Source organism: Colossoma macropomum, unplaced genomic scaffold (genome assembly GCF_904425465.1).
Source record: "Colossoma macropomum unplaced genomic scaffold, Colossoma_macropomum, whole genome shotgun sequence".
Taxonomy (NCBI): domain Eukaryota; kingdom Metazoa; phylum Chordata; class Actinopteri; order Characiformes; family Serrasalmidae; genus Colossoma; species Colossoma macropomum.
Genome location: NW_023495471.1, coordinates 8,103 through 23,044, shown reverse-complemented (window position 1 = coordinate 23,044; position 14,942 = coordinate 8,103). Strand labels below are relative to the sequence as shown.

General features: G+C 39.5%; 1 protein-coding gene across 1 annotated transcript; it reads right to left on the bottom strand.

Annotated features, from left to right (window-relative positions):
* Nucleotides 1-6,790: 6,790 nt before the first annotated feature.
* LOC118802191 (class I histocompatibility antigen, F10 alpha chain-like) lies at nucleotides 6,791-12,554 on the bottom strand. Its single transcript, XM_036562677.1, has 4 exons — nucleotides 12,506-12,554; nucleotides 11,411-11,677; nucleotides 10,288-10,560; nucleotides 6,791-7,188 (listed from the first exon to the last, which is right to left on the bottom strand). Exons 1-4 carry the CDS (start codon nucleotides 12,552-12,554, stop codon nucleotides 6,881-6,883), a joined length of 897 nt encoding a protein of 298 aa, XP_036418570.1. The 3' UTR covers nucleotides 6,791-6,880.
* Between the last annotated feature and the right edge of the window lie 2,388 nt (nucleotides 12,555-14,942).

The window sequence follows — 14,942 nt, the reverse complement described above, 5'->3', positions numbered from 1 at the left end:
GATATATGACATACATTAGCATATATGGATCTCCCTTATATCCAGCTTATGTTAGTCATATTTGGACATATATGTGTCATATATGCCAACTTATTTGAAATTAGCCATTTTCAAATATGGAAAATTTATTTTGGTCAAATATCAACATACATGCATCATCTAAACCACTTATCCTTCTGGGTCGCGGTGGGGTGCTGGAGCCTATCCCAGCTGTCATTGGGCGGAAGGCAGGATACACCCTGGACAGGTCGCCAGTCCATCGCAGGGCAGACAGACAGACAGACATACACATTCACACCTAGGGGCAATTCAGCATGTCCAATTGGCCTGACTGCATGTCTTTGGACCATGGGAGGAAACCCACGCAGACACGGGGAGAACAGGCAAACTCCACACAGAAATTACCCTGGTCGCCCAGCCGGGAATCGAACCCAGGCCCTTCTTGCTGTGAGGCGACAGCGCTACCCACTGCGCCACCATGCCGCCCCAAATATCAACATATACAAACATATGTGTAACAGATATATTTAACAATATTTGATAGAAAACATTAATCATGTATGGATGGAATGTATTGCTCATATGTACTAGCTTGATGTTGACCCACCTATCACCTATGTGTGGTCCATATAGGATGTGAACATCTAATATAAATATACATACTATGGGTTTGGGAAAAAATCGATTCTTAGATGCATCGCGATGCAGACGTGGACGATTATGAATCGATTCATAAATGTCAAAAATCGATTTTCTAAATATTAATTTATAATGTAATGTTGACGAAACGCAAAGGGCGGAACTTGAAAGTGGGTAAGTGCAGCGCCTGGACAGTCTGTGGTGACACAACAAAAACACTACTGGATGAGTGAGAAATCCGACCGGCTCCCTCTGCATTAAAGCCAGGTTAGGTCAGGAGTCACAGCACAAATGTTAAGAAGAGGCATTTTGACCTTTCAACAAAGTCAAACCACCTCGGGAGCCACAACATTTAATGTCCAGTATGTGTCAGTATGTGCTAGTATGGGCTGAACAATATAAACGAGAGCACAGATTTACTTTGCTCTGCTTTAAGCTTCAGCTTTAGCCGCTTTCCTCCCATCTCCGCCAGAACACCTTTCCTCAAAACTAGAGCAGTTTCTTGTAAAATGTTTGTCATTATTCGGCTGTCTTACGAGGCTGAAGTCACTTCTCATTCTCCAGCTTCTTGTTCGGTTTTTCCTGTTCCACCTTAAATTCTGACTGAGGCGTCGAATGTAAATGTGGCACCATTTTAAGGTGGAACGAGAAAATTCGAAAGAGAAGCGAGTTCATCTTAGTAACTATTTAGTGTGTGACAGTCTCTCGTTGCAGATTTACATACCAGGAAACCAGCTGCGCTGCTTATAAATGCGAATAACGCATTGTTGCTAGGTGACCTGCAGTCTGCACGCCAATTCTCAGTCGTTGAGAAACAGGGCTTTCGCGCAATGCTGCACACGTCCCGTCTCAAAGACATTTTACTGACACAGCGATCCCCCCTTCTCTACAACGAGACCAAAACCAAAGATATAAAGTCACTTAAAAGGGGGCAGGACGGCTGTAACGCGCTGCGTTGACATCCACTGCCACTGGATCTTATTTCACCGTAACAGCGCATTTTATCACAGATGAGTGGCAGCAGCGTCTCATGTGCTCCAAAGGCAGTGAATGAGAGCCTTCTAGTTCACTTGCCACATCACTTCCATTTGATTTATTAATAAAAGATATTGGAAGTAAATTCATTATGGATCATTACAAATACTTTGCTTTAAAACCACCAAGTCCTCAGACAGTGAGAAAATAGAAATGATGTATAGTAAAAAAAAGATGCATCGAGATGCATCGATAATCGTTTTATAATCGCATCGCAGCCTCTGAATCGTAATCGAATCAAATCGTGAGGTGCCTAGAGATTCCCACCCCTAATACATACATATACATACATATATGCACATATATTCTGAAATGTATGCCTGACCCTTTGTGCTGTGTGTGCATATATGACCAGGTATCAGATTTCAGTTTTGGGAGTCATCATGAAGTCCGAATTTGTCCATCAGAATAAAGAGTGTGAGGAAGTGTCAGTCGGTCTGAAGGACACCAGGAGGACTGCCAGGAGAACCCAACCCAAACATCTTCCAACTCCATCAAATAGACATCTCCTGTTCTTCTGCCTTTTTATTCTGTTCTTCTTCTCAGTTTATCTTTATCTTCTGTTCTTCACCACAAATATAGAACAAACACATATTTAATAAAAGAATAAAATAATTGGTGTTACCACCAGGACACTGGACTCCTCAGCTCATAATCTAATATTCCTGTCTGCACTGTCTACTGCCCACTGCACTGTTAACTGCCCACTGCACTGTCTACTGCCCACTGCACTGTTAACTGCCCACTGCACTGCTTACATCAACCATGACTGCTGCTACATTACACACACCCAGTGTTCATTCCTGTTGTATACACTGGACACTTTTACTTTTTTAAATAAATCCTCACTTCACAAATATAAATAGTGTAATAGTCGATTTATGTCTCGTCCCATTTTTGTTTTTATTATATGACTAATGCTCTACCTGCTGAGCTGACCTGTTTTCTCGTCCAGCACATTTCATTGTACAGTTGACCCTGTGTAAACCTACATAGCACTAATAAGTTATATATGACTAAGTTATAAGTCATATGTTGAGTTCAGTTGAGTTAAAGAGAAAATGTTTTGATAGAACAGTTTGAGAAGCACCTACAGTCTTTCAGTGCTGGACACCACTTTATTAACCCCTTAAATGGTCAAGGCCCAAAGGCAGGACCACAGTGTCATTACACACTTCTTTAAGAACAGCTCAGCCTGTTTGCACTGAAGTCCCATAGTTACTGAATAATAAGCCTTAGTATGTAATGAGCGATTTTGGGGAGTTAATTAACCCTTTTTCACAGCATCCATAAAAGGCAGTTTCTGCCAGTTTTGGAGATCCATCAGTTGCATTTTTTTCCTCAATAACATTGACAGAATGTGGTGAACAGAATTTTTATCTTCATTAATAAGCAAACAAGCCAATGTTTATGAAAGTGTTGTTATTGTGTTTATATGCTCTGTGTTTATTGTGTCAGTTGTGCAGGATTGCTTGATATGAAGAAAGTTTTTTTTTATTTTAACATGGTCGTCTTTGTGAATATTGCTTTTCACAGCAGGGGTTCTCACTCCTCCACTTTCACAACATTTAGTTAAAAAATTTCAAGTATATTTTTTATTCTGCTGGAGGATCGGCCACTAGAGGGCCTGTAGAAAGAGGTTAAATTGTTGTAATATTGTTTTGGAGTGGACATTTCATCTCGTTGATTGTTCATTTTCCGTCTGTCAGTGAGATGCAGTGGAAAAATGTGTGTGCAACAAAAAATATATCAAGTTTGGAACCATGTTGTTAACCACAGGGGCTGTGATAGCAGTAATTTCTCAAAAATTCCATTCATTTTCTCATAGAGAAATCTGGCTCTAATTTGGGCCTGAAGGCGACCACAGAATGATAAATAAAGATTTCTGATAAATAATAATAATCTTTGTGGTTCTGTCTGAAATAAAAACAATGTTGAGGCCAAAAATAAAGTCTTATTTTTAATGCCTGTTTTCTTTGAAAGAGAGGATGAGATTAACCACACTAACCCAGTTATACTAACCACCCCATTCACACTATAACATCTCCACCAGGAGGTGGCGCTGTGGATGCTGTTATATGAATCTGGGGGTAAAATAGTGCTGTGGAAGCTGTTTTATGAACAAGTAAAAGCCATTATTACTTCTGCGATTCACTTCCTGCTGAAAGACTTGAGGTTTCCTGGAGATCTCAGTACTGAATCTAATGAGTTTTACACTGATATGTCGTTACCTCTATCAGTGGAGATGATCTTAAACCACTGTCAATTCAACAAGCTCATTAGCTGAATAGATCAGAATGAAGGATATGTAAAAAATCACCAAGGTCGAGTGGTTTAGTGTGAAAACTCTGTTCTAGAGAAACTACAGAGTCAGAATTGTTCACAGTGGTGGTGATAGGAACCAGACGTCCACCTCTAAAAGCTCCCTCACAGGAAGTTCTTACATAAATTGGGTATGAAGTCGATTAATGGCTTCTGGTTCCCATCACCACCACTATCAAGAGTCTCTACAATCAAGTATTTCACACCAAACCACTCTGAATGACCACTCTGAATGACCACTCTGAATGACCGCTCTGAATCAACTGTTAAAAATGGTTGAATTCGCCTTTAAGTAAATAAAGAAATCGTATCTTTAAGGCTACAAAAGTAACATAAAATCATGTCCCAGCACCCTTCATACATTAACATTGAGAAAAAAGTTTTAGATAATTAAGATATATAAGTGTGTTTGAGGTATAACCTCCACATACAGGACTGTGCGAAAGTCTTAGCCCCTCTGAGAAAATGATCTGTAAAGCTATTTATGTGGGCTGTAAGTATTTAACTGTTTCATTAAAATCATCTAAAATTGAGTTGATCCTCTTGCTCCTGTTGTCCTGCTCTGTAGTTCATTTCTGTAAAGACAAACACAAAAACAACAGTCATTCAGAGATGAAAGATTTACTGCCATTCATACAGTATCAGCTCTAAACTGACCTGTAGACTCATAATCCACTGCAGAGAAGATGACCTTCATTACCAGGACCTTTTTAGATAAGAAAGCACCTCACTGACCCGGCTTATAACTCACTCACTCATTCATGTGTAACAAGACTGTCCACAAGGGGGAGCTACTGGCACTCTAGTAACTTCTGTGTACATCCAGACCAGCAGGATGTCCTATGGGGTGCTACACAGACCTTATAACACTAACATTTCACATGTAAACAAGTGTAAACAAGTGACTTTCACTGAGATGTTCAGGTCAGCACACACACTATAGATTAATATAAAACACAGCTATGATAAAATGTGAGAGTTTATGAGGGTCATTAACAGATTATGCTTGTAAACTGTAAACTACATCTAGTTACGTTGGTAGGTAAGGCAGTATGCTTTAGCCTGGTTCCAGCAGCTGCTCAGTTTAGGCTACAGGCTCTGTAGTTGCTATATTAGCGATTAGATGAGAAATTAAAGCTATATTGTGTATCTCCAATGAGGATGACAAGGTTCACTCTTAACCAGCAAACTGATGGCAAAATTTCATGTAACATTATTAAGAAATCAGCCGGTACATTAGACTGTATTATGTCTGTTAACTGTATGAGTAGCCTGTCCTTCTCAGTAGCTGGAGTTTAGCTCTACCTCTGCAGCAACTCAGGAGGAGAACCATCCACAGCAGGATGACCCTTAAGGTTAAGTTTAGGAAAACATGAAATACACCCTGTTTACACGGCCTATGTAACTTGTAATACACCCTGTAACCGGTTACCACAAGCAACATTGAAGTAAATAACTTCTACCTGATACTTAAGTTTTTGTTTTGATATATGCCCGTATGATTGGAATAATCCCTGTTTATTAATCATATTCACAACATCTAGAAGAAGAAGTCATGGTCTCTGTGCTGCAAACAATCTCTATTCCACAGTCTCCTTTAGATCCAGTGCACTGCTGTTCAGCCAATCAGCAGTGCAGAAAAATACTGAGGTAAAAGCCTCTGGAGAAAATGCTCTTGACCAATCAATGGCTGTTGTTAGGCAGAATTAGCACATTGCTTCAGAACGATTGGCCACCTTTTCTCCAATCACAAGCTTCAGACTCTGGGTTTAGTAAACAGGACTACAGCAAACTCAGGACTACTGAGGAACTCTTTTTAATCCATTTGAGAGACAGAATTCATGTTTATACAGCACAGAGACCAGTTTTGGTGAGAATTTAGAATTAAATGTATGTATTTAGATTATTCTGCTTATTATGAACTTTCAGCTCTGAAGCTAAAGTAATGTATATGTTAGCATGTAATTCTGTAATCTTATTTTGGAGCATTATTTGTTGAGTGCTGTGCTGAACAGGCTGGTTGTGATAGTGTTCAGAGCGTTTTGTGCTGTTCATAAGCTTGATGTTGATAATATGTGCTGTCCAGCTGTTTGACATGTTATTTTGTCGTGTGCGTCTTTTATAACTCATATTTATTAGGTTTAGCAGGCTGAGGGTCCCCACAAGTGAGAGTAATTAGCCATTAGCGTCAGGCTGCTTTTGTGTACATCATCAGAATGGAGGAACTGCATAAATAACATCGGATGGAAGCAAAACTGATGGTCAGATTTAAGATAAAAGCTTTCTCTAGATTTCATTCTATCAGTGTTTCATTATAGCAAATAAATGAAAGTAGGGGATGGAGAAAGCTGATAGCTAACCAAATCTGAAAACAGTGGTTAACTAGCCTTTCTCTGCTAAGTTAGCGGTTAGCTAGTACAAAGTTAGAGTAACTGTGCTACATGAACTTGATGTCGTATACAATCATGACGGATTTTGTTCTGTCATGTTACCATTACGGTTAATTGTAATGTTTGAGGCCAATAAACTGTTAGTGAACTGGATGTGGAACGAACTGGAAGAGTGAAGCATAAAGCCTCTCAGTGACAGCGTCCACTGGGTGTGTAAGGTAGCATTATCTCAGTGTCTCTCCACAAAGACTGATATCTGCTCTGTGCGGCTGAAGATTCCAGTGTTTCCTTACCTCAATCTTTCACCATCATTCACAAGGAAAAGACGAGAAGAACAGCTGGAACTACAATGAAGATTTTTCCAAATAATCTTCCGTCTGAGCTGAAGAAACTTCTACCTGAAACACAGAGTGTTAAATCTGTGTCAGTCCTGTTTCTACTTCACCAATCAAATCTGGAAGAAGACATTTTTGAAAGATTTCTCCCCATCAGAATCAGATTCTCCTACCTGACAGGACTCTGTTATCAGACATTATTAGCACCATCTCCTCCTCCAGGCTGATGTGCTGAATGATGCAGGTGTAGTTGTGTTTGTTCGGCTCCTCAGGTGAGACAGTCAGAATGCTCCTCTTCTGGAAGGTTCCATCCTGGTTGGGTAGCGTCTCTCTGAGCTCCACCTCCTCATGCAGATCCTCTCCATTCTTCTGCCAGGAGATCATCACTGCTTTGGGGAAGAAACCTGTAGCATGACACACCACTGGAGAAGAAGGGTCCTTCTGGAACAGAGACACCTCAGGAGGGACTGGAGAGAGAGAGATTGCATTGTAATGCAAAAATTCGAAAAAATGTGTAATGGAAATGTAGCGCCCCAGCTAGGTGCCCAATAGCTTGTTGGTTATTTAAATGATTAAATATAGCTGGGGGCCCCGGGTTACTCAGCTAATTATACAGTAGGTTAGGCATAGGTGACTGATAAATGTATCTGACAGTTAGCAATATACACTCAATATGAACATGAAACATAATTATAGTACTAACAAATAACTCCTGAGTATGCAAAAGAAAATATCCAACACTGTAGATTTTAGTTTAAAATATTTGTATTGGCAAAGCCTGAACAAATAAAACAAAATAAAATGGGCCCACACGCACTCTGACACGCACAGCTCGCTCTCTACTAGTTAACCGAACCAGTTCTCTACTCCCCTCGTTGCAGGCCTGATACATGGCTCGGGTGTGTAGTGGCTGAGAAAACAAAACAACGCAATTGGCCTCTTCACTCCGAAGAGCAATAAACAAAACTCTCTACCGCACCTCTCCACCTCCCTCGCTCCCTCTCTCTGCAGCGGTGGAGTGGAGCACCGTAGTGTAGCAGCCAGGCTCTATTGGGTGCACTTTAGCCTGATTTAGCTACCACAGCTTGACTTATGAACAATACAACAGGCGATACTTCGAGCAGCAGGAGGAGGGTCTAATTGCAGCACATGAGGGCGTTTCTGTGATGCAGACACGCCCACCAGGAACGCCCGTCATGTGACGTCAGGGGCAGGTGGGATTTGGAGTAAAAGCCACTCACTCCTTCTGGAACATCATTCTCACTGTCTGTGAAACTTCATGCCCTCTTTGAATGGGGGGAGATGTAGCCCCCGATAGCCGTGTAGACGACCCTGCCTGCGATTCTCCTTCAACAACACAGACAGACAGTTTCCTCCGGGTCCGTCCGGCTCTTTATTCTAAATAAACACGGTTTCCTCCGAGTCCGTCGGAGGAAACCGTGTTTATCTAGAATAAATCTAAAATATTAAGATTTTACTCAAGAAAATACGACTTTTTCTTAAAATATTGTGACTTTTTCTCGAAGTATTAGGACTTTATTCTCGAAGTCTGCTATTTTTATTTTCATTACCAGTGGCCCTAAAACGCCGTCGTACAGAACAGCGCGAACAAAATGGGAAAGATTAATAAGGTCGAGATCAACGAGCGCTTTCATTACAGGTTATGATGTCGGTGAGTTACTGTTACATTAACATTTTACTGCGACCTTAAAACTGGTGGAAAATAAGCACAGGGTTGCTTGATAGTCAACAATATTCAACCTTGCCAAAGTTATTGTGCAAGCTGGCAGCACCACGGTAACCCCTGCTGAATAAAGACCATTAGGATTAAAATCTAATGGTTTTTGCCTCCTAATGGTTACCATTAGAGACCACTAGTTTCCAAGTAGAATTAGAAATGTATCTGGAACCAGTCACTAAGTCACTTGGTAAACAATTAGGATCCGTTACACTATCAACCTTCAAGAAAAGCCAAAATGCATTACAAACCAACCAGGAACCAACAGAAACTCTTAGTGGTTTCTATGTTTTGTTCTCATTAGGGATGTTAACATTATAATCCATGATTGCACATTAATTTAAATAGCGGCTGGTATGGAGCAGATTGTGTAGCACTGCTACCGTTATGATGGGCATACAGACCGCAAGGTCAAGTCGGGGATCACAAAACCACGAGACAGTACTCTACACAAATCACCAGAATCGAGTACATTACATATACATATTTGTTTTTAAATGCTAATATCAGGTAAACATGTAGAAACAATATTAATGTAGTATTAGTAACGTCTTTACAAATACTGATGTATTTTCCCCATTGAGTCGTATCCACCAATGAGAGAAGCCATTTTGCAGATATATCGGCCAATGAATGATAAGTAGGCGTTCCTGATCTGGGCGTTCTTGTTTTATGGAAACGCCTTTCATTGCAGTTCGACTCTATTGAATTCTGCTGCCGTCCCTCCCACTGACCCTGCTGATAGGCTGCTAATACTCCATTAGACGTTATAGGCTCAGAAAGAGGAAGAAGTAAGAGTTAATTCAGAAACAAACTTAATCAAATAACCAAATGTTTAAATTCAGGTGAATATATATTTGAACTGCTGCTTCACTTAAAAGAATAAAAGAAATAAACTGAATAAACAGAAACTTTTACATTTTACTGAAAGGACACTGAAATTGCTGATGCACAGGATGTTTAGGCTGGTGCTGTTATCACACCATGAAGAACAGAGCTACTGCAGCAGGAACACGTCAGCAGGTCAGTGTAAAAATATAACACTGATTACACTGAGGCTGTGTGTCCAACCTTAATACACTGGGACTAATATAGCAACTGCCTAGATTCACCCTAGCAACCACCTGGAACACAATAACAACCCCCTAGAAACAACCTAGCAACCACCCGGGACACCATAGCAAACATCTAACAACTACCTAACAGCCATCAGAGATACTATTGCAACTAGTCAGCAATATCTTGCAAACAACCTGGAACACCGTTATCAACTTACAGCAACCTAGCAACCACCCAGGACAATGTATGAAACACCTAGCAACAGTTACCACCTAGCAACACCCTAGCAACTGCCTAGTAATGCTACAGCAACCATCAGAAATACCATAGCAACAATGTAGCAGCATCCTTGCACCCACTAAGGATACCCAGCACCCACTAGAGACACCATTATCTTATAGATCTAATCTCACCAGAAACATCTCCTGAAAAACCAATAACTTTGAACTTAATGGTAATGTTGATTGGATATTTAATTAATTAGGGGTGCTCTCTCACTCTTTCACAGCTCTGAAGGACACATAAATAAGCCATTTGCAAAAAAAGGTATCAGTTAACACTGTATATTACTCTACACGTCAGACGTGAAGTAGATTCACATGCAGCATTTTAAAGTAAACTGTAGCCAAATGAATCAGTCAAAAAGGATAATAACCTTATTACACTTTATAACATTATTATTTCAGAACACTGTAGCAGTTCAGGTCTCAGATCAGACCGGGGGAAATGGTAATTAACAAATGTGCAGCAGGTGCACAGACCACTTTACCTTTCCTCTCCAGAGTGGATCTGCCGTAACCCACATACTTCTGTAACCACTCAACGCAGATGTTCCCCAGGTAGTTCTTCACCTGAGCAGCCCAGGCTTCTCTGTCCCACTTGTGTTTGGTAATAACAGCTTTAGCGTTGGCTGCAGTCCAGGTGAGAGTGTTCAGATCCAGACTGATGAAGTCTTCTCCATCATAACCATGCTGGTCATATCCTCTAATAGCCCCATCCTCATGCTGTTCACAGCCGTACATCCACTGCACTGTGTGAACTCCTGCAGAGACACACACACTTCATTCATATTGATTCAGATTAACAGTAACAGTACAGTGCATGAAGAGTAAGGCTGGCACTTGGATTTTACTTTCATGTTTTGGGGGGTTGAGTGCTTTGCTCGAGGACCCAACAGTGACAAATAAGCATATCTCTATATAGAACCCACAACCCTGAGATCAATCACACATGGCTCTAACGCCACCACTGCGCTGTCAGAGCAAAATTTTGTTTTTTGTTGTTTTTTATTTGTTGTTGCACAGATGTTAAATAGTAATATATTCATTATTTAATAAAATAATTCTTCATAAAAATAAAAACAAACAATAGTGTTCTCTCAGTTGGCTACATCACTTCATACTGGTTATATCTATTCCACTGTTCAGTGTTGCTTCTAAGCAACACACATATTCATGCAATTTCTCATAACACAAAAGCAATTCATATGATATTCAATCAGGAACGTTACACCCAACAGATGTGAATCACATCTTTTGATGGATGAAAAATTATGCTAGTTTTTATGCTTTTCTGTGGGGAATTGTCCAGTGTCATCCACACAATGAAATATGCTGGAAAAATAATGTTAAAATGCCCACTGAGAAATATGTTGACTAAGTAAAAGCATTTTACTGGTTTATTCCAACTTTTCTGTTCATTATTGGCCCTTTTATTAGCAAGAAATATGCTTTAATTCATTGAAAAGTGAGGACAATGGGTGTGTTGCCCTGAGGCAACATCGTGCAATAATCATTAGTATTTTCCATGTATAAACTGTATGTTAAAATATTATCCTTTTATTTGTTTTGCGTATGTGCTGTTTCAGTGCTGACAGCTCTGAGTGTGTTCACCTGCAGTCTGGTTGAAGCGCTGCATTGCCGTAGCCATGTTAACTTTGAAGATCTCCTGATTACTCTGACTAGTCTGGGTCTCTCTGTTCCAGTAATCTGGATGATCAGCATCAACCTCCTTTATCCACTCTGTCTTGGGGATCATCTTCCTGATGTTACTGTCATAGTACACAAACTGCTCTCCATCCACCAGACCCACCACAGAGAACTCTGGGAAGTTTATTCCCGGAGTTACTCCAGTGCAGATGTACTGCAGAGAGTGGGAGCCTGTGAGGATGAAAAAACAATGTAAAAAACCATAAAACAAACTGATTAATTTGAATTAATTTAAAAGTGAATTTTTATTTTTTTCTAGGCATTTTATCATTTATCATTGCTTTACTTTGAGAAAAAAAAGAGTTTATATACATTTGAACTGTTTAATCGCTTCACTTTAATGGTTTCCTTCTAAACTGTAAAGATGTGAACCAAAACAACACAATGTTATATTTTAATACTTTTTCATATTTCATATTTTGTAAAATATATGAATTTAAATAATTAATTTGAAATATTTTTTTCATGCTGTGTCTCAGCATGTCACCTGTATATAACCTAAATAAACTAACTATTTGTGGCTTTTGGTCTGTGTGGTTTCCAAAATGCCTGTTTCCCTCCATTTGTGAGTCATTTTCATATCACGTGTGGTAATTTAGCCTAGTGTGACTAAATAATAAGCCGTTTGAGCAGATCCCAACATTTTTCAGTGTATTGCAGGCATTAAATTCTATTTTATCATAAAAATATTATTAGAAAATGCAGTTAAGTTGGTCTGTGAAAATATTGTAATTTTTTCTTTGCCTTTTTGTCAGTTAAATAAAGAGAAGTAACAAATCACAGATTCTTGATTTGATCACATTTTACAAAATGTCCCAACTTATAAATATAAGTGAACAATTTATTTATTTTTTTGTAATTTTTGTGATACTGTATAAAAGGTCTTGTGGCCTCACCCCTCACCCAGCCAATCTCTAGAGGACTACATTATTTATTATTTATTATTTTAATAATTATGCATTCGATTAGGAATTGTTTACATAACTGAACTGAACTCACCTGCTGACGCCAGATGAACACTGAGAGCTAGAAAAAGGAGAGACTCCATGATTCACTGTATCTTAATGCAGATTAATCAGCTCAGACAGAGTTTCACAGCTCTCTGCTTTAACCAACCGGTCGTTAGAGTGTGGTAGATTTACATGAAGAGGAAACTTCCGTCCCCCTTATTCATACAGTACTAATTATCTGAATTGGTAACTGGATTAGTCTTCCTGTAAACTCTTGTCCAGAGACCGGCCTACAGTCTCCAGACAAACTCATAATGATCCTAACAGTCTAGTGCTCAAATACACCATGTTGTAGCATCTCACTCTGAATCATTAACACTTCCAGTGTAACTGGGTCCAATAAACGGTTTTACATGTTTAATTAACATTGGGCTTTTAAAAGGAATTCCTGCTTTCCAAATTTATATGCATAATTCAGAGAACCAGTGAACCTACACGTCTTCTGAGTTTAATATGGAACGCTGATGATGGTAAAATAGTGATTAATGTGAAAAACAAAGTGTTCTGTGAGGGAGCTTTTAGAGGTGGACGTCTGGTTCCTATCACCACCACTGTGAACAATTCTGACTCTGTAAGTTTCTCTAGAACAGAGCGTTTCACACCAAACCACTCTGAACGACTCTGTTTACATCTTAACCATTTAATTATATAGAAATGTTGAAAAATTGGGGAATTTCCTTGTACAAACAGTCTCACAGCTGCACAGCATATAATGAGGAAATGAGAAAATGTGGTTAAATCTGCAGCTCTTTGCACGGTTTGCAACGCCAAACCACAAACAAGACTGTGAGGGAAACAGGAACAAGGCCAAAACATACAAATGTACAACTGAAGATGGTGTTTGATGACTCATGTCATTGTTTGAGAAGGTTTTACTTTCAATTTCATTTTACAGGGACATAACAGTAAATAAACTTTGAGAAAAATGGACAATTGTAGTGAGTTTTAATTTTATTTCTCTGTTAGTTTTCATTCTTACATTCATCACTGCAGTAATACAGCAATTTTAAGCATAGTTTAAAGATACGTTGTTAGTAAAAGCAAATTCTTGAAATTTAGGCAGGTTTACTGGTGCTACTGTAAAAAAGTGACACTAAAATTGTATAATAAATAATATAATTATGAAGGCAGCTGATTTGTCAGTATCTGTCAGCTGATTCAGTAAGTTTGTTGTGTAAGCAAGCAGTAAGCCAATCAAAGCTGTTATATACTCTATGAAAATACAGATTAGATTGATTTTTCTTTATTATTTTTAGTGAAAATGACTTTATATGGTGACCCCTGGTTCCTATCACCACCACTGTAAAGACATTTGAGCCATTTCACACCAAACCACTCTGAATCACTCTGATTACATCTTACACACTGAATTATGTAGAAACTGTGAAAATCAGTGGAATTCAGCTTTTAAATTTAGGTCCATAAAGGTTACTAATCTGATAATCAACTGTCAGATTCATGTACGGGTTTTTAAAACTCTTAATGGGGTAAAATATTCCAAGGATGAAGCACAAAAAGATGAAATATGATATTTAACAACAGCGTCTCAAAATCTGAGAGCCAGTAGTTGTTTTATGAGTACAGTGCTGTCATGAGAATCGTGACCACTGAAAGTCCCTGTAAGGGGATTTGTGGTTAAAAACTGAGCAAAGAGCTGCAGGTTTAACCTCGTTTTCTCCTCACGGCCTCATTACAATAAAAGACAAAGTCACGGCTAACTGAACGTCTACATCATCACACGCTTCCCTCAAAGCCTCTGCAGGTGTTCAGTGTCTCTAATAGACTTCATTATGTGCTTTCTGACTCATTTCTGACTGATCTCTAGAAACATCAACTATACGGTACATTAGCATCACTAAAAGCAGTAGCAGCTGATATATGGCAGTATTTGGGTTTCTACTATCTGAGATATACTTTATTGAAGTATAAAGTATTGGGACACCCCTCCTAATTATTTCAGGTGTTTCAGCCACACCCATTGTTAACAGATGGATGAAAAGTATGTAGCCTCGCAGTCTCGATAAACAAACACTGGCAGTAGAGGGTCGTACTGATGAGCTCAGTGACTTTAAACATGACTCTGTCATAGGATGCCGCCTCTGCCACAAGTCATTCTGTGAAATTTCTGTCCTGCTAGATCTGCCCCAGACAACAACAGCTCAGCCACAAAGCGGTAGACCACGCAAACTCACAGAGCGGGGCTGCCAAGTGCTGAAGTCCAAATTGCCTCTGGAAGCTTCATGAAATGGGTTTCCATGGCTGAGCAGCTGCACACAAGCCTAAGATCAAAGTACACAATGCCAAGCGTCAGATGGAGTGGAGTAAAGCACCTCCACTAGACCACTGGAGCAGTGGAAACGTATTCCGTGAAAATGACAAATCACGCTTCTCTATCGGTCAGTCTGATGGACGAGTCTGGGTTTGGT